The following is a 21,726-nucleotide window of genomic DNA, read 5'->3' on the forward strand; positions in this document are numbered from 1 at the left end:
TGATGCAAAGTTGCTACTATTGTTTTCGTTAATTAATTTTCTTCAGACTTCAGTATAAAACTTTCTTTGCGGGTGGGCGGCCGATGAATGCGGTGGGTGCAGTGGGTGCGGTGGGCAACAGTAGCATTGCGTATACACGTGCTTTTGTGAACTAATTATGTTAATGATTATTTCATAACTTTCACATCTTTCTTGATCATTGTCTATATGGTCAACAATCACGACCCCCTCCCCCCATCCCTACCCCTCGTCCCTTTCATCGATGACGTAAATTTGGAGCAGAACCATGAGAGGCGGCAGAACAGAAATTCATGGGCCCCACCTCCATCGTCTGTCGGTGCAAAACATTAATTTGCTAGTTCTTGCATTTCAGTCATAGAAGAATTTACAACTCTTCTTGGTCAAGAACGTCCTTAGTACGGATCCAGAACTGTAATTGTGAATACCTCGTCTTTCAACCGCACAACTTTTTTTTAACTTTATTAGTACAACCTTGCGTTCAAACCTAATTAAATACCTATAATTTGCGGTTTCGTTTTTGACTCTGATCGTTGAACGATTTGAGGTGTAAACTTTCCTTTGTTACCCTGGAGGAAGACTCCGAACTCCCCACCCACCCAACCACCTCCTTTATATGGGCATTGGTTTCAACGACCCCGATGCCACAGCCCCTCCTTTACAAAATCCTGGATCCACCTCTGGTCCGCCTCTGATCCGCCTCTGGTATGCCTCTGATCTGCCTCTGGTCTGCCTCTGATCCGCCTCTGGTCTGAAACCCCACTGCCGGGCTGTATGGACTTGACATGTTATAATTAATCCTTTTACAGAATATCAAGTACCCTTTCCATGACATCAATTCAAAACTGACAAACATTAGTGTTGGATGGCTCCTATTATACAGCTATAGTTTGTATCTTCGTTAGGAGGACGGGTGGGGGGGGGGGCGGATGGGGATTTGGTGACTGGCGAATGGGTAGGGGTGTGGGAAGCGGATATGCAAGGATTCAACCATGATGTATGCGGCTGGATAGAACCGGTCCGAAACTGAACGTTAACGTCTGATGGGTGAACCTGTGTTAGATTTCAAATACTACGCTAAAAACGCCGGAAACATGATAGTCCGTTTTTACCAATAAAAAGGTTAACATTTATTATTTCCATGCCCATATATGTGTATTTGCAAAGATTTCAAAGAACCTAGATTATAGACTGTTTGAACTGCATCGAAATATTCGTAAAATTAGACCAATGGTATCACATTGTGAGTAACAACTCCGTTTTACTGCTCCTCGTAAAGTCCTTAATAGTGTTCTGGTTCCATAAAAATGTAAGAGGTTAGAATCCACAGAACAATACTCTTTCAAACGTTTATTTTTCTAATTATTATTTAATAATCAGGACAAGATAGATCAGGTTTTGAGTGTGATCAATTGGCTCACCCCTTCTCCCACCACCCACTCATTCAATCCCCCCCTCCCCCTTGTCCTCTTTCAAAAATCCCGAGAAAGTTATACTCTATTTGTTGAAAGGAAAGCTCATGAGATCCCTACGTATTTGGTTGTATTAGTAGATTTGGGATGCATTTCTCCAGTCTAAATATATGTGAACTTGGGACTTACGGAATTAAATTGGAGTCGAAAATAGTGAAATAACTTGACACCAAATAACATAGAGTTACATTTCATAACATTAGATACGATAACATATAATTACGTTACGTTACATAAGATAACATTACATTTCGTTACATTACATTAATTAATTAACATTACATTACCTTACGTGACATTAACATATCACAAAAATTACAATTCATTATGTTTTTTTTTTTATAAAATGTACATGGTCACCGGAAACTTAAAGAAGCTGATTCACATCTTGTTAGGGTTTCTTAAAGAAGTAAAGTATAAAATATAGAATATTTTGTACCGTGCTTTGGAGTAACAAAGTCTAACAACTTTCGAACTGGTGACAACAACAACCAGACTTCACCTTGACCCAATCCCATACCACTCGGCAGGTATTCAGATTAATCACCACCGCACATTCATATTTGTACTGTTGAGTACAATTTCCGATACACTTCGAACAATCGTTGACTTTGCTGTGGAATCGAAGAAATATTTACACTTGAATTAAACTTTTTAGTGATAATTACTAATCGATGATTTGAAGACACTACTTTTTAAGCCAGGAACCGGATTATCCGTGTCTTGCCTAATCACTCTGGGGATTATTAGCAAACTGAACGATCACACTAGCATAATTATCAAGTTATGCAGAGATAATTCTGTGTTTCGAATACAGAATATAGCAAAACAAGTATTAATAACTTTGGACTGTTCAGTTTTTTTGGAAAACCGACTATTTCGGGACTTGACTAGACCAGATTAGATGGGGTCACTCACGGATGAAATATCCACCTTACTATTGTCGGCGAGAGTTGCCCAATCTATAGGTGCTTCATTGCTTTTCATTGCCCTCTATTGTCACCACTTTTATTCGCTCGATCACAAAGCATTTTGTTTTTATTGAAATCTTATTCATTAGCTTTGTCAATTCCTTTATAGATTTCTTTTCGGCCCCGAGAGGGACGTGCGATAGAGCAGGGAGGGTCTCCCATTTTTAATAAACATGAATTTATGACATTATAGCAAGAAATTTTACTTACCAACATACCACTGTGTTAAATTCTTTCGGCCACAATATTTTAACGGGCTGGCCAGCCCTGTTTACACTTTTTATGATACTTTCCGTAGAGTTCACGCTAGGGCAGGGGTTCTCAAAGAAAGTGGCGGGACAACTGAAAACAAATAGAAATATCAAAACTGCTTTAATCATGCACATTATGCCCTACTGCTAATATTAGAAGGCTTATCTATCTGTCCGTCTGTTTGTCCATCCGACTGTTCGTCCGTTCGTGCATCAATCAATCCATTTATTGGGTGAAGGGGAGGGGGAAATTGTCCCCAGAGGTGTAAAAAGCTATCAAAAGTCGGCAGGTCGGCTTGAATTGGGGATGTATACCATGAAGAATGTTAAGTTTGAAGATGTGACATAGTCCCAATGGGACAACTTTTTTTCATATCCAGTTTGACCTTTTCGATTAGTGTTTGTACTTTTTGTTTTCTTTGGTGTGTTGGGCAGACGGGACTCTTTCGCTCATAAGTTGACCCCACCTACCCCCCCCCCCGTTTATTTAGTGGAACGTTCGCACAAACAAAAATGAACAAAATATGTCTTAATTTCTATACGAAACATCTGATTGCCTAATAACTATACAATGGACACAACCATTTAGTATAAGGGTTGACTGATATTGCAGTTCGTACGGAATTTCCAACTAATATATATATAGCCGCGACCTCCTGAAGCGCTAGCCACAGTGCAGAGCAACGCAAGAAATGGTGTAACCACATTTTCATAACAAATTCGTTGAAATGCTTAGAGTTGCACACTCTGTTACGTAACATTTTCATAGATCACTAAAAGAGATGATTTGCGCAAACCATCGCTTGTGTTGATTTTAAGAAGCAATTTTAGTATATATAGTAGTTTATATGAATATGCAGCCATGCCGTTTAAATCAGTTCGCAGGTTAATTTACTTCAACGAACAATTGCTAAAGTCTTATATTATACGTGACCGAAGGCCCGCATAGCCTAAATACGTACGTTATAACATTAAGCCTATGCTATATAGGACGAGTTGGGTTTTAGGTTGAATACGTAATGAACGGATGGTTACCTGGGGGTCCGACCGAACGGCGGAGAAGGGTGCCCGATCCCATCACTAAATTCCCAACCTTCCCTCTCCTTTCCCTGCCAATAGTCCACCAAACAACAAAACGACATAGGCAGTGGCGTAGGAAGGTACTTTTGAGTGGGGGGCTGAAGACTGATGGCCGGCCTGGGGATTTTTTTTTGCATTTCCAGGTGGCCTCAGATGCAATTTGGTGCAATATAGCACACTTCAACACCCAATACATTTGTAACTAATTTTGCATTTTCACCTGGCCATATATGCAATTTGGTGCTCCAAATGAGATTTTTTTCTCATTTGGAAATGAAAAAGGGGTTTTCTGACTCGCGGAGCGGGGGGGGGGGGCGGAATGATACTTCCGCCCCCCATATTTTTCACTGGGGGGCTGGCGCCCCCCAGCCCCCCCCCCCCCGGTTCCTACGCCCTTGGACATAGGCCTCTCTTTATAATCACCCCCACACAAGGAAAAACGAATTCGCGCAGAAGTAACTAACCTTAAATCTGAACAATTAACTATCAAACTATAAAATATGTAACCGATATGTAACCATACTATCCAATACTGTTATGAGAAATATAGAAAAGGATGATTTGGCCAATTTAACTCCTCTAGCCAACTATGCTATTAATTCACACGATTCATACTGTAAATTGTGCAATAAGGTTTCCAAAGTAGTGACTCGGGACAATCAGGCACAGATGAACATCTAAATTTGCCCATGGAGACTGATGTTAACTGTGCTCAAAATAAATCACCATTTTATAATCCCTCTAACACTTACGACCACCGGACTGACCGCATATCTGCTGCCACCTACTATCGAAAATTTCAAACAGGAGTAGGTTCCAAAAATGGATCATTGATGATGCCACCTAACTTCCTGAACAATTTCTTAATCCCACAATGACGTCACTAAGGGTTAATTTACTACTGATACCAAAGACTTTAATATAACATAATAACGGGGTTTCGATGTACTGGCCTGCAAGTTCTATTATGTCCAATTTGCTTTTGCTCTTGGTTTATACAGTGTTGTTTCTATTGACAACCGTGTACTTATAGTTTGAGTTCATTATTACGTCATAATAGCGGTTGCTACGGTGTACTTACACAGTTGAAGAACGCGGTAATCTGTCAGATTCCTCAGATCCGTCAGATTCCACAGGTATCGACGATATCAGGCTCTCGACGAAAGAAGTACTAAATGATAAATAACAGGAGAGAAAGTAATGTAATATTTACCTATTTCACAAGTTTAAGGAAGTAAAATGACAGGAATAGAGAATATTACATTTAAATTAGAAATAAATTCCATATAAAAGTAACTAAATCTCTCGCCAGATTTAAATTAGAGTGGACGTTGGGAGGAAAAAACACACAGATAATCACTCGCAAATTGGCCAAGGATACAATGCTGTGGGAAAGACAAAACATATTATTGTTTGTTACTTTGCTTACGCTTATGATTGACCCCATATGGTTACAACAAGTACTCACATCGCGAGATGATTATATGCTTACAATAATGATAATTCAATGTAATTCAATTATTTATCCTGCCAATGTATACAAATATTACACATCGAAAATCAGAACGTATACCCCCTGCTCCGTAATAAATATGAGTAAGAAATGTATAAAAAAAAGTATGTGAAGATATATAAAAATATGCAAATGTATATATATATATATATAGTAAATCAATAAAGAATAACACACCAGAAAAATTCCACTTCACGACCGGCTTCGTCCTTTTGGGACTCATCAGGCGAAGGTAGGAATCGAACCCCGGATCTTCGTGTCACGAACCTAAGCCCGTACCACTCGACCACAGTGATTCTACTGATATGTTAAAGCGTATAAATTGGCTTTGACTAACTGCTGCTTGCTACACATTCAATTCCTATATATATATATATATATATATATATATATATATATATATATATATATATATATATATATATATATATATATATATATATATATATATATATATATATATATATATATATATATATATATATATATATATATATATATATATATATATATATATATATATATATATATATATATATATATATATATATATATATATATATATATATATATAAACGAACCAAGCCAGATAGAAATCTTCGATTAAAATAAAACCCTACAAATTAGGGCTTTTTTCTCTTACTCGACGGAGTCTGCGTCGCACTGGGCTTGTCTAGCAGGTCTGGCTTCACCCTTGACACAAACGATCATAACCGCAAGAGCAAGAAACTTGAGGATTGCCTACAAGAAAACAAAATAACAAGGTTGATTTTTTTTTAAACCAGAAACTTTATCATAAAAACGAATTCAAATTCAGCAAACTATATACAGAATTAAAGAAAAATTAAGGTACCTTATCTTCGAATAAGGCTTTAACGTTGACTATTCTGGGAATATTAAAATTTTAGACGTGAAATGGTGCATTCATAAAGCAATGCAGAATATATTTGAGGTCAATAGTTAGTTATACACATCACATTGTGAGCTCAGTTACTTTAATTATCTGTTAGTTAGGCGGAGTGTCAGGGTGAGGGCGGGGACTTGTCTGTGCTCACTATAATAATAATTATAATAAAATTATTAATACTAATGAAATAATAATAATAACAATAATGATATTAATAATATATAAGAATAATAAGATTATTAAGATTAATAAGATAAATAAGATTAATAAGATTAATAAGAGTAATAAGATTGATAAGATTTATATGATTTATAAGATTTATGATAATAATTATAATAATAATATAACATAGTTAGATCGAGGGATGTAATATGTTCGAATGCGAATGTTGGTGTTTAATTTGTAGAAGTTCTTAGTCAATTGATTTCCATTACTTTATGTGTGTTTGCCAAACGTACAACATATCAGACGATGTATTTAAATACAAGGAGGCCTATATAGTCACACGCATACGCACCCACGCACACCTTTCCTCGATAGGAACGTTCTGGAATATTTCTTTCTGGGAAAGACAGCCTACGAAAAGGCATTTTCCTATAATAAGCTTTATAATGACGTTATGATTTTATTTCGGATCCGTATATGCAAATGGCTATACATGCTAGACACAAGAACAGAACTTGATCACATAGAAGCTACTTCCGGTTTGTCGTTTGCAGCAATTTGAAGGCTAACAGCTCACCCAAAGCGTCAACCGATACTGCTATTCTATGTAGATTCTCAACGTTAGGCAATGAAGTGCCCAAATACTTTTCCAGATTGTAATAAATTCGTAACAAACGAGAAGAAAATATAAATACACAGAAATCTGAGACACATCAAAAGGGTAAATGTATGCGGAATGGAAAACGAGTTGGGTATTTAGAGTCGTTTTGCAGATGTAATATGTTTGGGTGTTGACCAAACACCTGCTAATCAACTTATGCACCCCAACATGGGCATATTGGTTGTTTCATTACTGTGAGGTACGCTTGAGTTAAAAATGCAGCAATTTGTTTGATGATTTTTACAAATAGCTACAGCATTTGTAGACTTAAAATTGCCATAAAAATGTTTAAGAGAATAAAATGTTAAACCTCAACATGACCTTGCAGTGTATTTCATTCACTATCATTCACTGAGCATTTGTCTCCATGGTTCCATGTTAATACTTTTTCGCTTTCCAATTTATTTTTGCGAAATTCCAGAAGTTGTGATGCCAATGAAAAGCTGTTCGCGCGGTCGAAGGTTGCCCGCTCCCTGCTGTAACGTAGGCACCATTTACACTAGCCATTGTTTTGGGTGTAGCCAGATGGCGCGAGTGACTTTCAAAACACCGCAAAGCTTATTGTTGTCAACAGGTGCGATGTGGCTTCTGAGTGTAAATTTCTGTGGTCACAAACAAGTATGTTATGTCTGCTGTGTACGTGTTTTGGGCTCTTCAGCTAAAAGCAAACGTCAGTCTGTCAATAGTTAATATGGCAATGTCTTTGTTAATATTTTTTCTTTCTATTTTCTTTTCTTTTGTTCAATTCGCGTTGGCGTTGACAATAGCTTGAATGCAACAAGTTCATTCATACTGCTCTTTACCATGTACCATTCATTGGGAATGCATTCTAACTCATAGCACAAACTGTTTGCGTGTGTGCGTGTGGAAAACGAGGTTTTACTCACCATTTTGACAGATGTCTTCGTTGAACAAGATGTCACTAAGGGAGAAAATGAAAGGTTTGACATAAATATTACACTTGTTTAGTCTGGTAGTTGCTGATGATTTTTCCAAAGCAAGGCATGAAGTTGTCTCAAGCACCGAGTACTCTTATACTTTGATACAAGTCGTGAATAATCCAAAAAAAGGTGACTTTATGCCCACAATCTATTTGGATATGTTATAAACCATTAAAAAACACTTCGATCAGTTCATGTTGTTTATCTATAGAACTTTTAAGTTTGGAGAAATGACCCTATAAAAACATCTGGGGTTCATCAATTAAAGTAACTGGATTATACAGTCTAATACACAAGTGTGTAGGTCAGCTCCTCGGATCAGGGAGTTCCTTTCTTAGATTCATCACAAAATGCAATAGACAAAACATATAGGCCAAAGACAATTTATAGCTTCGAATAACATAGCACAATGCATTCAAATATGGACGAAAGGTCAATCATGCTCTGCTGTTTATTTTATTTTTTGTAATTTATTTAAGAGAAAATTAAATTAACTTTAACATGTAGGGCCTTCATTTGCACTAAGCTATAGCCTAAAAGAGCATTCCAGATATAGCAAAGCATAGTTTTGAAAGCTGAATATCTCGAAAGCCGGACTATATATACCATTAGCAATATACCCCTCTCTCCATTTCCTTAGACTATATGACATATTAAGACTAACAATCTGACTAAACTCATCTTTTCAACATAGAAGAGTTATTTAAATGTTACCGTTAATTGAACCTAACAGTGGCTGATCTACAGGCTTTCTCGAAAGAGCGGGACGGAGAGATCATTTTAAGCGAGTTTGAAATGACTAGGTCAGAGCGTCAGAGCTCGGTCAAAGTAAGGAATACTAGCTCACAGAGCGAGTATTTCTTGCTTTTCGTAGGCAAAAATAATCAAGGGCGTAGGAACAGCCCCCCCCCCCCACTGAAAAATATGATGGGGTGGAAGTATCATTCCCCCCCCCCCGCTTCGCAAGGCAGAAAACCCCTTTTTCATTTCCAAATGAGAAAAAAAAATCTCATTTGGAGCACCAATTGCAACTAAGGCCAGGTGAACATGCAAAATTATTTACAAAATGGAGTGGGTGTTGAAGTGTGCTATATTGCACCAAACTGCATCTGAGGCCACCTGGAAATGCAAAAAAAAAATCCAAAGGGGGAGGGGGACACCCCTCCCCTTAGACCCCTCCCCCCATGTTATACTCGAAGGAGAAGAAAGTAGTTTCGCCCGTTCAAAGAAATAAACCCATTTATTAATTAATTAATTAAACATCATTATACGTAATATGTTCATAATGTAACACTTAGTCTCATTAATATCATATCGTTAATATTATAAAAAGAACAATAGCATACTTCATTGTCCTTTTAAATAGTTTTCTTTTCAGAATTGCAGGGCAAATTTGTATACAAAATTTGCTAATTTAACGGCTTCTAATTCAAGCGGAATTACGAAATGCCATTAAAAATAGCAGCATGTGGAGAGAACAAAACTCCCTTGAGAAAAGTGGAGGGAACATGGCCCACTGTTAATATACTGTATGTTGATGTTAATGTATGACAGGGTATACACTATACGAACAGTTGTTTCTGCTACCTCGAAGTGACTTGAAATAAACAGTGAGCTTATTTGGCAAAGATAAGTGTGTGTATTACACCTTTAGGCTATAGCATCCAATATTAACGAGTTTTAAATAGCGAGAATTAAAATTAAACGAGACTTAACCGAGAATTAAAATAAGAAAATTAACTTTAAAATTAAAATTTAACGAAAATTAAACGAGAATTAAAATAATAAAATTAAAATAAAACGAGAATTAAAATAACGAGTTTGAAGGTTTTCACTCACCTGGTTGGTAGAATATCTTCTTGGTTTTGATTTCTTCAGATGCGCTGTCAAATGTCAGGAACGTTTGAAATCATTCCAAAATTCCAAGCTCTTTTATCACCTTTTTGCTCAACAGGTAGGCTATAGCAGTTACAGCAACGTGGAAAAATCATCCAAACTTTCTGCATTTGACGTAGAATATAAATTAACCAATAGCGTAGAATTAAGCAATTGACGTAAACATAAATTAACCAATAGCGTGAACTGTAAATAAGACGGTGGTGTTATACAGACCAATCAAAAGTGTCGTTACTTAAAGTGTAGGCGATATTGTCAGCTCGGACGGCTTCGGATTGGCTAAAACATAAGAGACACGGGGATAATTGTTTTACGTATAAACTTCTAACCTCGTTTATTGACTATTTTGACGCAAGCTCGTCTGTTATTATACAAGGTTGGTAAAACAGATCCGGGTTCTAAAGTTAAAAGAAGGTCTCCACAGGAGGAACTACCCGAACAAAAATCACAATTCAAACGATTACAGGGGATCGTTAAAGTTTTTCAATCTCTTTATTCTTCATTTCTTTGTAACATTCTTTCAATTACAGATTGTTCTGGATTCTACCATATTATACATGACATAAGCATTTTAATTCATAAACAGTTTTGAAAAATATCAAAACATACAGGGTAGGATCAAGTACTGTTATCGGACTCTGCTTTAATTCATTCCACATAAGAACAGAACTATATCAGGGATGGTGGAGCGAGTTGGGCCTCGGGGGGGGGAGCTGTGGAATTAAGCCCCCCCCCCCCACACACACACAGTTTTTATGCCATGTCTAACAGTTTGCAATTGAAAACCCAAACGATAGACAAAAATTCTCTACATTAACTAATTATAATATAAAATATGTTACACAACAAGCTCGCGTGCATCGTAAATCGATATCACCGTAAAAGACATGCCTCGCTTCAATTCTCGAACGTTGATATTGACAGTCAAATGGACAATTCTTTGCTTCAAAAAACCCTTATTCCACGTAGTTTTAAAATACGTTCCCCAAAATTACTATCAAAAATCGAAATTTTGCTAAAACACCGAGATCATTCAACAGTTTGATCTTACATTAACTTACGTAGTGATAGCCTACCACAATGAATACACCCACTCCTCCCTACCTCCCTCCCCGGTCCACTTAACCATAAAAAAAACAATATAAATATGACCCTGTTCCTAGGAGGTGGTCCTTCCTGGGGTAATGCGGCGTACACTGAAGGTAATTATTATTCATAATGATGACGCTATAGAAATGTATCCTGAATTACTAGCTCTACTGATTTTTGAAAACGGAACAAAGGCTCATTGACGTAGATGCAAATTAAAGTTATTGTTTTGTACGCCGGATCCTGGGAGTCACACGATATCAGGATTGAATGGAGAAGCAAAACTGAACAGGTTACAACAATCCCCTTAAAAAAACATGTTCATATTAATAGGACTATAATTTGATTCCTTATATTCGTTTAAAAGGAAACAATATCGCTGCTGACCTAATGATTTGTGGAAACTGCCTGTTTGGTAATTACACTGGCAGAAATGACAAAGAATCGGACATGTGGTGGGAAGGTGAAAATTATATGAAAATGATAATTTTGTTAAGTATAACTGAAACATATAAATAAATAAATAAATAAATAAATAAATAAATAAATATATATATATATATATATATATATATATATATATATATATATATATATATATATATATATATATATATATATATATATATATATATATATATATATATATAGCTAAGTGGATACATTTAAATTTAAAAAAAAAGAGAGTAACGTCACACTCTCTACTCCCATCGCCCTGCTACTGAGAAAAAACAGTTTATACAAGGGGCCAGTATGGACAAAAATAGAAAGGGTAACCTGGGTAGTACGTTTATGATAGCATGGTTACAGAGAAATAAACCAACACGTAGTAATATTGAGTTTAGATCTTATAGATGCTGCTAAACTGAGGACAGGGTCGGATTAAGAGCAACTGATGCCCTAAGCATAGCCCAACAATGGTGCCCCTTCGGCCCCTTCTGTATTACCTAACTGGTAAGACATTAAGACTCAATAAGTGCTGAAAGTGAAATAAAAGTTTGAAAATATATAACCCTTCTTTAGTTTTCTTCCAGGTCAGATCCCTGCAGACCCCTACGACTATATTAAATAAAAACTCTGTTTTCAGATTTTACTACAATTGAGTGAGTCAGTGAAAGAGTTAAGGGCATGATTTATAGGGGTGGGGGGGGGGAATCTGCGGTGCCCCCTTCCCATGGTGCCCAAAGCATGTGCTTATGTTGTTTAATGTTTAGTCCGGGGACGTCTAAGGATATATACTTGGGTCATATAACAGTCAATACTAATAGCAGTCGTTGGTGAGCCAACTAGGGAGGGTCCTGTGTAACTACGAATTTTTGTTGTTGTTGAAATAACTACTTCTATAACAAGGAACGTCTAAGTAGTCGCTTCAAATGGCAATAGTTTGACGTACACGGATCAGTTGCCATGGAAACATGATAACAGCTCTGAATAGGCTTTTTTGTTGTGATCTTTTGAAGTCGCCCCCACAACAGGACTTTGCAAAATAATTCCACCAATAATTGTGGTCACTTCTGTCTTTTTGTTTCGATTTGTCTTTAACATCTTTTTTTTCAGTTCTGTTGCGGTTTAAGAACCTCTGAGAACCAACGAAGCATGAAAACAAGCGATTACAAAACTCTATCTTTCTATATTTTTTAAAACTTTTTTCTCGAGGCGCCTTCAATTTAAAAGAGTATTCGAATGAATAAGCAATTTTTTGTTAAGGATGATTAATTAGTAGTATCATTTTTTAAAGTGGAACATTAAGTGAACTTTATTCTGTTGTTGTGCTGTATTGTACGTGGAAGATATATGAATCCATATGCGAGAAGTGCAGGGTGGAGAGATGGTTTTGAAGCGCTATACAAAATCAGTATTCGAATGAATAAGCAATTACTCATTAATAATGATTAAACTTGATTCTGTTTTATTAATATTATTTGTATTAGATATATTAAACTATGTGCGAGAGGAGGGTGAGGGGAGGGGGGTGGGGAGGCTAGGGGCCGGACTCACGTAGCCCGGGAAAATATGGGATAAAGGGTAGTGCGCATACTCACCTTAGAGATAGATGCCCGGTCCGGCGGTCGGGGACCCTGTCGTTTAATCATACCTTTGCTATCATATGGAGTAGTGGTTCAGTCTAATTTTAGTGTATAACTGACACGAACAGTATCCCATCTCCCCACCCCCCCTCCTTCCGCTCTCTCTCTCCCACACCCTCTTCCCTATCCCTGTCCCTATCCCCACCCCCTTTTCATCTCTTCTTTTCCCCTCCCCTCTCTTTATTCTCCCGGTTTCAATTTCTTCAAGCCTGACCCTAACTACCAAATTGGTTGGACTTTAGTGTTACTTAACGATGAACGCAAAGCAGAATGTTCATTTATTTCAGGCACCTGTTTCACAAAAGTTTATTTTCGGTCGTACAATTATGACGATGGATGGCGATAGAGAAATAACAATGGAGGCCCCTTCCCCCACCCCATCTATAGTGGGGATGAAGAGGACCACATGATAGAGCTGGTTACATGTCTGCTTCTTGGGATTACTGACGGCTTATCCATTGAAACCATACGAGAGAACCGTTGCTTAGCAACTGATAAAAACGGCTATTATGAAACGAAACATAAGAAACACGGCTTCAACAGGGGTTAGCAACAATATGCTCTTACCGACCATTTCTTACCAGAAGCTTCCAATGACTTTTATTCTGGGTATGTAGAAAGAAACTTACAAAAGAGACAGAAACCCCCCCCCCCCCTGGGATTACCGTCCACGCTTTTTCAACATGTATTGTTGTCATGGTAACAAGTTTGTATATTTAAGGCAGTCTTTTCATTCTTCTGTCTATAAAGAAAACGGCAAATATTGCAGCAATAACAAAGAGGTAGATGAAAGAAATTAAGACAAATAGCGTCAATCTTGCCCCAAAACAGACCCTCGAATCAGAAAACCCATAAACGCATTTATTCAAGACAGATAATTATATGATTCATGCATTGATGTTGTTGTTGTTGGTGGTGTTAATTACATATCCAAGAAACCTTTTCACTGCTTCAAACTACGAATTATTGATTCTTAACATAAATCGGTATATTGCCCACTAAAACACACACTTGAAACTGTTTCAACAAAACTACGAATATTTTTTCATTTCGGCAACGATTTCCTTTTTTCTTCTTTTTTGATGTAGCAATTTTTATCGGTCAAATTTGTTCAGTTCATCCTTATTTGCGTTTTACTAAGACATCAAAACTATGGTAATTATTGAATGATGATTACGTCATAAGATATTCTGAAAAACGTACCCATTGAAATTGCAAAAACGGTCGCGGCTATTGTTTTTTTTTCCCCTCTTGAAATATAAATCCCATTGAGTGGTGATATTACCCCCCTCCAACCACGCTCCTCACCCCACCCTTTAAATCGGTCGATATCAATGTAGATAGGCTATATGACCCTCAGAAAAATAATATTTTTTCATCACTTCTGAATTGTTACAGAGGATAGTGTCGGCGTAATTTACCACTTGGAAAACTGTTTAGTCATCGTAATATCATATCATATGAGATATTATATGATATCTCTATAATGTAATATATCTCTTCAACAGCAAGTGGCGTACTACATGATATGAATCGTCTTAGTACTGTGGGATGTACTCTTCATATAGCCAATGGAAATGGTCGTTTGGTCTTGCATGCGTATAATCAGTACCTGCAAAAATATTGAAATGATAAAGCAATAAAGATATGATAAAATTAACGACATAAATAGGGCAAAATACACTTACTGCTTAACAATAGCGGATGTTTCGTGTAGAAGATATTAGGTGCAAGACAATAAAATTTCTCCCTCTCCTTCCCTTCCGCACCTTCCCTTCTCTTCCGCCCCTTCCCTTCCGCCCCTTCCCTTCCCCAATATTATGGGCAAGTTTTTTTTCTAATGTCACGTACACAACGCTAACTGACATACAAACCCATTTACAACAGGTGGCGTGACTATAAGTATATGTCCGCATAGCATCCTTATTTATGTCGTCTGTGGCCAACCCCCATACCAAGCGTCCCTCTCATTAATTATATTGTATATTTCAGTTTCGGTATTAATTGATAATCCCTGCCAGTAACTCATATAGGAGAGTGGTGCGTATATAAAACATTCGACAATTTAAAAAAGGGTTATTGTTAAACGGAAACATCACCAATATCAACCAACGAAATTTCTATTACAATTTGTATAAAAGGCTAGCAATGTCTCGGTGTTGGCAGCAATTGAGCCGCTTTATTTATCTATTTTACTATGTCAAGATAAAATTCCGTCATATCAACGGAGCCTAACCTTTCATTTCTCAACCCCTTCTCTGCTTCATTTAGGTGAAGAATTACACTATAACTTCATTATCATGCACTGGGAACACCCAAAATTGGTACCTACAGGTGAACTGTGGTATGAATACAACGAAGTGACATATAAAGCTAGTATTGGTAGTAGTTGCGCGAGAAGGTTTTACTTATGTAGGCCTTTAGGTATCCATGTTGTTCTGAAACGGTCATTTGGTTCGTCTCCAATATTCTAAGCTAAATATTAGTTTGAATATGCTTAATATATATATATATATATATATATATATATGTATATATATGTATATATATATATGTATGTATATATATATATATATATATATATATATATATATATATATATATATATATATATATATATATATATATATATATATATATACTTCTACCTCTCCCCCTCACTTCCGTCCCTCTTACCCTACCTTCTTCCCTCTCTTTGTATATCAGAAGATATAGGGAGAGTTTCTTACCACATGCAGTCATGCCATCTTCCATAATATCGTAGAGAAACCAATACCAAGGGTAATTATTGTACAAGCCATTGATGCCAGACACTAAGGTACCGTATGTTGGGTCATAGTGTGATTCGAACCTGCAAGTACAATGGAAGCGATGACAATTGTTATAGAATGGCTCTACAAATGAAAGGATGTCTATATCATAAATATCGGTGATCGCTTTAACTTTCATAATTGTTATAATTTTTGTTGTTCTATGCGTAATCACTGGTGTATAAACTAACTAATTAACGGAATTCTTGTATATATCCTGTATATTAATTTGACAATGAAAGATTTATATTTGAAGTTCTGGAGAACTGCAATATTAACCTCGTCGCCTACCAAAAGTCTCCCCGTGTGTATTCTTGGGCAAGTAACATTATCTGAGTGACAGTTGCGTTAACTGGGGCCATAACTTGTAGTAGATCGACCCCATGGAAAGGCTCCTCGCCTAGACTGGTCACTGAGAGGAAATATGTATGTAATACCGTATCAGGAGTGATCTCTGGATAGTTCGGAGCTGGGTCACCTGACGAAGGAAAGAAAGAGAACATATTCAATGTAAACTTCAAAGACTTGTAGAACGGGTACAACAACAGAGGCATTAGTACAATATCATGAGTACGAGTACAACACCATGAGTGCTAGTAAAACAACATGAGTACGAGTACAATACCATGAGTACAACACCATGAGCGCGATTACAATACCATGAGTACGAGTACAACAGCAGGAATGAAAAGTACAACACCACGAGTGCAACTACACGAGTGCGAGTACAGCACCATGAGTGCGAATACAATACCGACAGCAGGAGTACGAGTACAGCACCATGAGTACGAGTACAAATCCACAAGTGCGAGTACATCACTATGATTTGGAGTAAAACAACACGAGTACGAGTTAAACACCACGAGTGCGAGTACAGCACCATGAGTACAAAACCATGAATACGAGTACAACACCATGGGTACGAATACAACACCGCAAGTACGTGTGCAACATAAGGTGTACGAGTACAGCAATATGAGTACGATTACAACACCATGAATGCGAGTATAACACCACGTGTGCAAAGTACGACACCGTGAGTACGAGTACAACGCCAGGAGTACAATACAACAACATGAGTATGAGTACCGACACTGTGAGCACGAGTGCATCAACGTGAGTGCGATTACAACACAACGGGAACGAGTAAAACACAACACCATAAGTGCGAGTACACTAACATGGGTACGAGCACACTAGAATTGCTCTCGATACAAGATTCGGGGACGCGGATGGGTATTTAGTCTTGGACTAGCATCTTAATCTGTGCTAGATTTCCAATCTGCCTCTAGTACGGGTACCTCAGTAGTATTTGAATATATTAGGACTGAGTACCACACGACTATGCAAGAATATACTGCATAGGTTACTTGCCTGCCTATGGCAAATAACCAAAAAGAACTTAAGTTTTCCTTTCTATTGATATCACCTGTCAGGTTACACCAACTATGCCTTCAGCTGATATAACAAACTAATTTTAGCATCTAGGTGAATGTACTTTTACTCACTTCAACCTATAGCCGTAATTAAATGTAGCATGAAATATAATGTAAGAGGAAGTACTAATTACAAATAAATAATCAGAATCTATAAATCTGAACGATTTGACAGTTCCTCATCTTTATCTGATGCTAATGGTAGTACTACTCTATACTGTACTATAATATCATGCTTCAAAGCACTCGTCCAAACAGTATGAACAGTACCTAATCTTGATCTGATTCTAATGCTGATATCACTCAATACTCTCCCCTACATCATGCTTCACAGCACTTGTACTGACAGTATGCACAGTTCCTAAGCTTTATCTGATCGAAACATTTCATTAATGCTCATGCTGTCGATACGAATGCTTAGAATCGGGACGTCAAATTACAATATACAAACCATTGTAACAGCTTACAAAAGTGAATTATTTATACTAGTCAACCATTTAAAGCTGGCGTTTTCCGCAGATTTTCAAATAACTATAAACTCCTTTTCAACCGAAAGTGGGTGTTTACATTACTTTCACTAACGGATTTTGATGAATCGAAAGAAAGGAAAAACTGAGAAATGTCTTCTGTGAAGTAAAAGCTAATTGTTGTATAATTTATGTATGATATATGTATATATGGCGTATATCAGTCTGTACATCAGCAATCATTTTTTGTTTTTCTCTTTTAAGCATATGTTATGTTTATGCTTAGAGCATTGTGCATGTGTTCAATGCAAATTTATCTGTAATTTTATACTGTAGTCTACTTAGTCATTAATATATGTCCAGTGTTATCCTATAAGTATGGAGTGCTCAATGCCTTGACTTGAAGTTATATCCGGTCCAAGTGAGGTGGGGCGGGAGGGACAGACGTGGTGCATGGTGAGCAATTACTTAAAATAACAATCATGATGATACAGCACCAATTTTGTTAGGGGAACATGAAAGGGAAAATATTATGTATATGAAGCCACGTGATTTTTTTCTAAATATCGGCACCATGGGTTAGACACGTATGTTAAGAAAATGCTCTTTCAAATAGGCCGATATCGATCTAGGGTTAGTTTTACACTGTTCATGTCGATCTATATTACAGATATAATACAACCACTTACCACAAAATGCTCCATTAGTTAAAACGACTGCAGAGAGGAGAATGAACACAAGGCAAGAGTACTTCATCTTCGTAGAACAGCAAGAACGTAATGGACCGGTATTACACGTGTTGGCTTCATCAGTAAACGTATTAGTGTTAATGCGCCTAAAATGTGACGCATATTGTATAGTATTATTACATCATAGTAAAGTAGTCAGAGCTCTTTGACAGATAACAAACAATGAAGTAGCTAATCTTGAGTTTTGTTTGCCCCTCTACAAACATCTGGTCACTTTCTCATCCGTGAGGTTGAACTTGCGCATAGACTGAGACCATATGATACCTCATTCGGCGTATGTAATGAATATCTTAGCATGTCTGGTACTGCAATATTATCATTGTCCATCACTTTGAGTAATTCATCAATACCTTATAGCCACGTGGGACGGATGACTAGCATATAGAATTCACCTTTGTAAGCTGTGCTCAGTTGTTACAATGGTTTGTATATTGTAATTTCACGTCCCGATAAAGATTAGGAACTGTTCCTACTGTTAGTACCAGTGCTTGGAAGCATGATATTATAGCACAGTATATATAGAATGGTACTACCATTAGAATCAGATAAAGATTAGGTACTGTTCATACTGTCAGTACGAGTGCTCTGAAGCATGATGTTAGAGGACAGTATAGAATGATATAAGCATTAGAACGATGACACAATTGTGTGTAGTAAATTGTATAGAAATAATGAATCATTCACATACATGAAGATAGGTGATCGATGAAACCAGTGGAATATTTTTACTTGTAAAATCGTTCAGATTCATAAATTCTGGTTATTTCTTGTAATTAGTACTTCCTCTTACATTATATTCTAGCATAGTCGTGTGGTACTCAATCCTAATAGATTCTTACTACTGAGGTACCCGTACTGGAGGCAGATTGGAAATCTAGCACATATAAAGATACTATAGTCCGAGACTAAGTAGCCATCCTCGTCCCTGAGTTATTGTCATTTACATTTGACAATAACTGTTTCATTGCATTTCAGGTGTTCCTGTTACATCATATATAGGCCTGTAACTGCACAGCCTGTATACGGAAGCCAAATATATACTAGGTAAGTATGTATGTATGTACGTTTTTAGATCCTCCTGCAAGCAGGAACTCGCGAAGAAGCCTCATTGGCATATCAAAGCCGTGAAAGTCACATTTAGTAGCATATGTTACGCCGTGTAATGACGTCATAGCCTCCGATCGTTAACCTACGTATGTTTGGCGGTTATTGAAGGTGAACTTAGATCAGCCTGCAGCGTCTATGTCGATCGATAAGCAAACAGTAAAGTAATATTCAGATAATGTTCAAATATATTCAAATAACGTTAAATTACAATGAAATAACCATTTCGTGATAAACGGAAATCTAAGTTAACTATCAATGACATATCCACGAGGACAATATGTAACAGGTTTTATTTCCTTGCCCCCTCATCTCCGGAGGTCTAAACTTTCTGTGACGGTTTGCCCCGTTTGGAAAATACTTTAAGGGACTCACCAGAGGAATACATGCATCATCTTAGCTTGGGACCTCCGCGACATGTGGATTATTGCTATTACCAGTACTAGCTGACCGATATTAATAAACTTAATTACAGCTCTACGCGCATATCTTTACCTCGGGAACTTCAACCCTTATTATCTATTTGTTCGGACATTGCCCGCTCGTGTTACTTACTGCCCCACGAGCTCTTTCCACCGGACTTAGTGGCCTAACGATCACCTCCGGTCCGCGTCGCAGGTGATTATTGTTTATCTGCGTAGCCTAGCACGGTTGCTGTTCATAGGATAGTAAGCCTAGGCGCCCTACATGAGTAGTAGTACAGTACTACTAGTAATACTTTGCGCCACCTGAGGAAAGTTCCAACCACGGCTTGCCGTAAAGATTCTCACGCCACCGATCTAAGCTTGTACTGAGCGACGGTGTACTGGAGGACCGGCCACTTTTCATTTAATTTTACTAGACGGACTGATCCGAATTATTAGATCAGAGGTGAGTGTTTTACAACATCTGTATTAAATCTCTGATTTAGAGAACGTTAGCTCTAAAAATACTTCAACTTCATCCACCCACCCCAACAGGCGCCTAGCCAGCCCTCGCGGTGTTACGGGGCAAAGAGTTTGTCCCCCCCCCCCTTTTTTTAAATTATGGGATCTCAGTTTACTTAACGCTTGTATTGATATGATGTTCTCTTCATGACACCATGCATATAGTTAAATGCAAAATTAATTGAGATATATTTTGATCGTGACAAGAACCAAACAAACTGATGTTTATTCACGATTTGGGTATTTTTTTTCTTCCTCTATTCATTCATGTTCTGCAGGTTGACAATAACAAAACATTAACTTATAAATATATAGAGAAAGGGTGTTTCACAACATTAGAACACGATTAAAAGTGTTACGTTACCCAATCATAGATTGTGAAATAAATCGGAACTGGAGAAGGGGCGACGCTTCAATTTTTTTTAAATCCAGAAAGCCAGCAGGCTGAGTGATTCCTTGCCTTATAAGTTTTAATTGTATATGGAATCAGCTGATTGATAGAGCAACTGAGGAAAATGTGTCCCGAAGTCAAGTAACAGAACATCATACCAAATAACTTGATTGTTGCAAAGGTATTAATACCAGCCATTATTATCAGCCACTTAAATTAGGAAAGGTCAAATCCTATGACAATTAGTGACACAGAAATGCCATTCTTAATAGAATTGGGTTTATAGGCTTACAAGGTCTCCAGACCGTGACCTCTGTTTAATTTAATGACCTTCCATCAGCATCATATTTGGGCAATATCTGTCACTACATGTACTTGCTGTAATAACAAGCATTAATGGGACAACTGTAGCAGGGTTAGGTCAAGTGTTTTGTGTAAGAATAAAACCCTGAGGTCTTTATTATTGAGGATTCAGAGCAGATTAATATATTGTGCAGTATTTCTGATGAAACTTAGATACAAATCAATCTTAAACAGCATCTTAAACCTGTACCAATTAAGTATGGTGAGAGCACGGATGTACACCAAGAATGTGCGAGCAATGAACTTCAGGAATGACTAATTAGGTTCTTGAAAATTCAAATCCTTTTCAATTTCCTAACAACAATATCAATTAAAATCTGACCAATGTGCACAATTTCCTTACAAAAAAATGTTATGCTGAAACCCAAAGCATATTACTGGCCACCCCAACTAAGAAGATGGTTTTCAGGTATTGAATTCAACCAGCCT

General features: G+C 37.2%; 2 protein-coding genes across 2 annotated transcripts; both read right to left on the reverse strand.

Annotated features, from left to right (window-relative positions):
- Window positions 1-1,119: 1,119 nt before the first annotated feature.
- On the reverse strand, window positions 1,120-9,942 carry LOC139981343 (uncharacterized). Its single transcript, XM_071993680.1, has 6 exons — window positions 9,819-9,942; window positions 7,926-7,960; window positions 5,949-6,046; window positions 4,874-4,963; window positions 2,672-2,803; window positions 1,120-2,104 (listed from the first exon to the last, which is right to left on the reverse strand). The coding sequence occupies exons 2-6, from the start codon at window positions 7,926-7,928 to the stop codon at window positions 1,951-1,953; spliced, it is 477 nt and encodes a 158-aa protein (XP_071849781.1). The 5' UTR covers window positions 7,929-7,960; window positions 9,819-9,942; the 3' UTR covers window positions 1,120-1,950.
- A 3,278-nt stretch (window positions 9,943-13,220) lies between these two features.
- LOC139981489 (uncharacterized) lies at window positions 13,221-18,607 on the reverse strand. Its single transcript, XM_071993902.1, has 4 exons — window positions 18,454-18,607; window positions 16,153-16,339; window positions 15,781-15,902; window positions 13,221-14,663 (listed from the first exon to the last, which is right to left on the reverse strand). The coding sequence occupies exons 1-4, from the start codon at window positions 18,518-18,520 to the stop codon at window positions 14,590-14,592; spliced, it is 450 nt and encodes a 149-aa protein (XP_071850003.1). The 5' UTR covers window positions 18,521-18,607; the 3' UTR covers window positions 13,221-14,589.
- Between the last annotated feature and the right edge of the window lie 3,119 nt (window positions 18,608-21,726).

The sequence above is a fragment of the Apostichopus japonicus genome, chromosome 15, assembly GCF_037975245.1.
Source record: "Apostichopus japonicus isolate 1M-3 chromosome 15, ASM3797524v1, whole genome shotgun sequence".
NCBI lineage: Eukaryota > Metazoa > Echinodermata > Holothuroidea > Aspidochirotida > Stichopodidae > Apostichopus > Apostichopus japonicus.

What these genes read in the sequence shown, in the direction of transcription:
- LOC139981489 (XM_071993902.1), bottom strand. Translation starts at nt 18,520, where the DNA reads ATGAAGTACTCTTGCCTTGTGTTCATTCTCCTCTCTGCAGTCGTTTTA. An exon ending in TACACACGGGGAGACTTTTG is followed by an intron (nt 15,903 to 16,152) that starts GTAGGCGACGAG and finishes TTGTACTTGCAG; the next exon opens with GTTCGAATCACACTATGACC. An exon ending in AGATGGCATGACTGCATGTG is followed by an intron (nt 14,664 to 15,780) that starts GTAAGAAACTCT and finishes ATATTTTTGCAG; the next exon opens with GTACTGATTATACGCATGCA.
- LOC139981343 (XM_071993680.1), bottom strand. An exon ending in TGCGACGCAGACTCCGTCGA is followed by an intron (nt 4,964 to 5,948) that starts GTAAGAGAAAAA and finishes TTTATCATTTAG; the next exon opens with TACTTCTTTCGTCGAGAGCC. An exon ending in TTTAACACAGTGGTATGTTG is followed by an intron (nt 2,105 to 2,671) that starts GTAAGTAAAATT and finishes TCGATTCCACAG; the next exon opens with CAAAGTCAACGATTGTTCGA.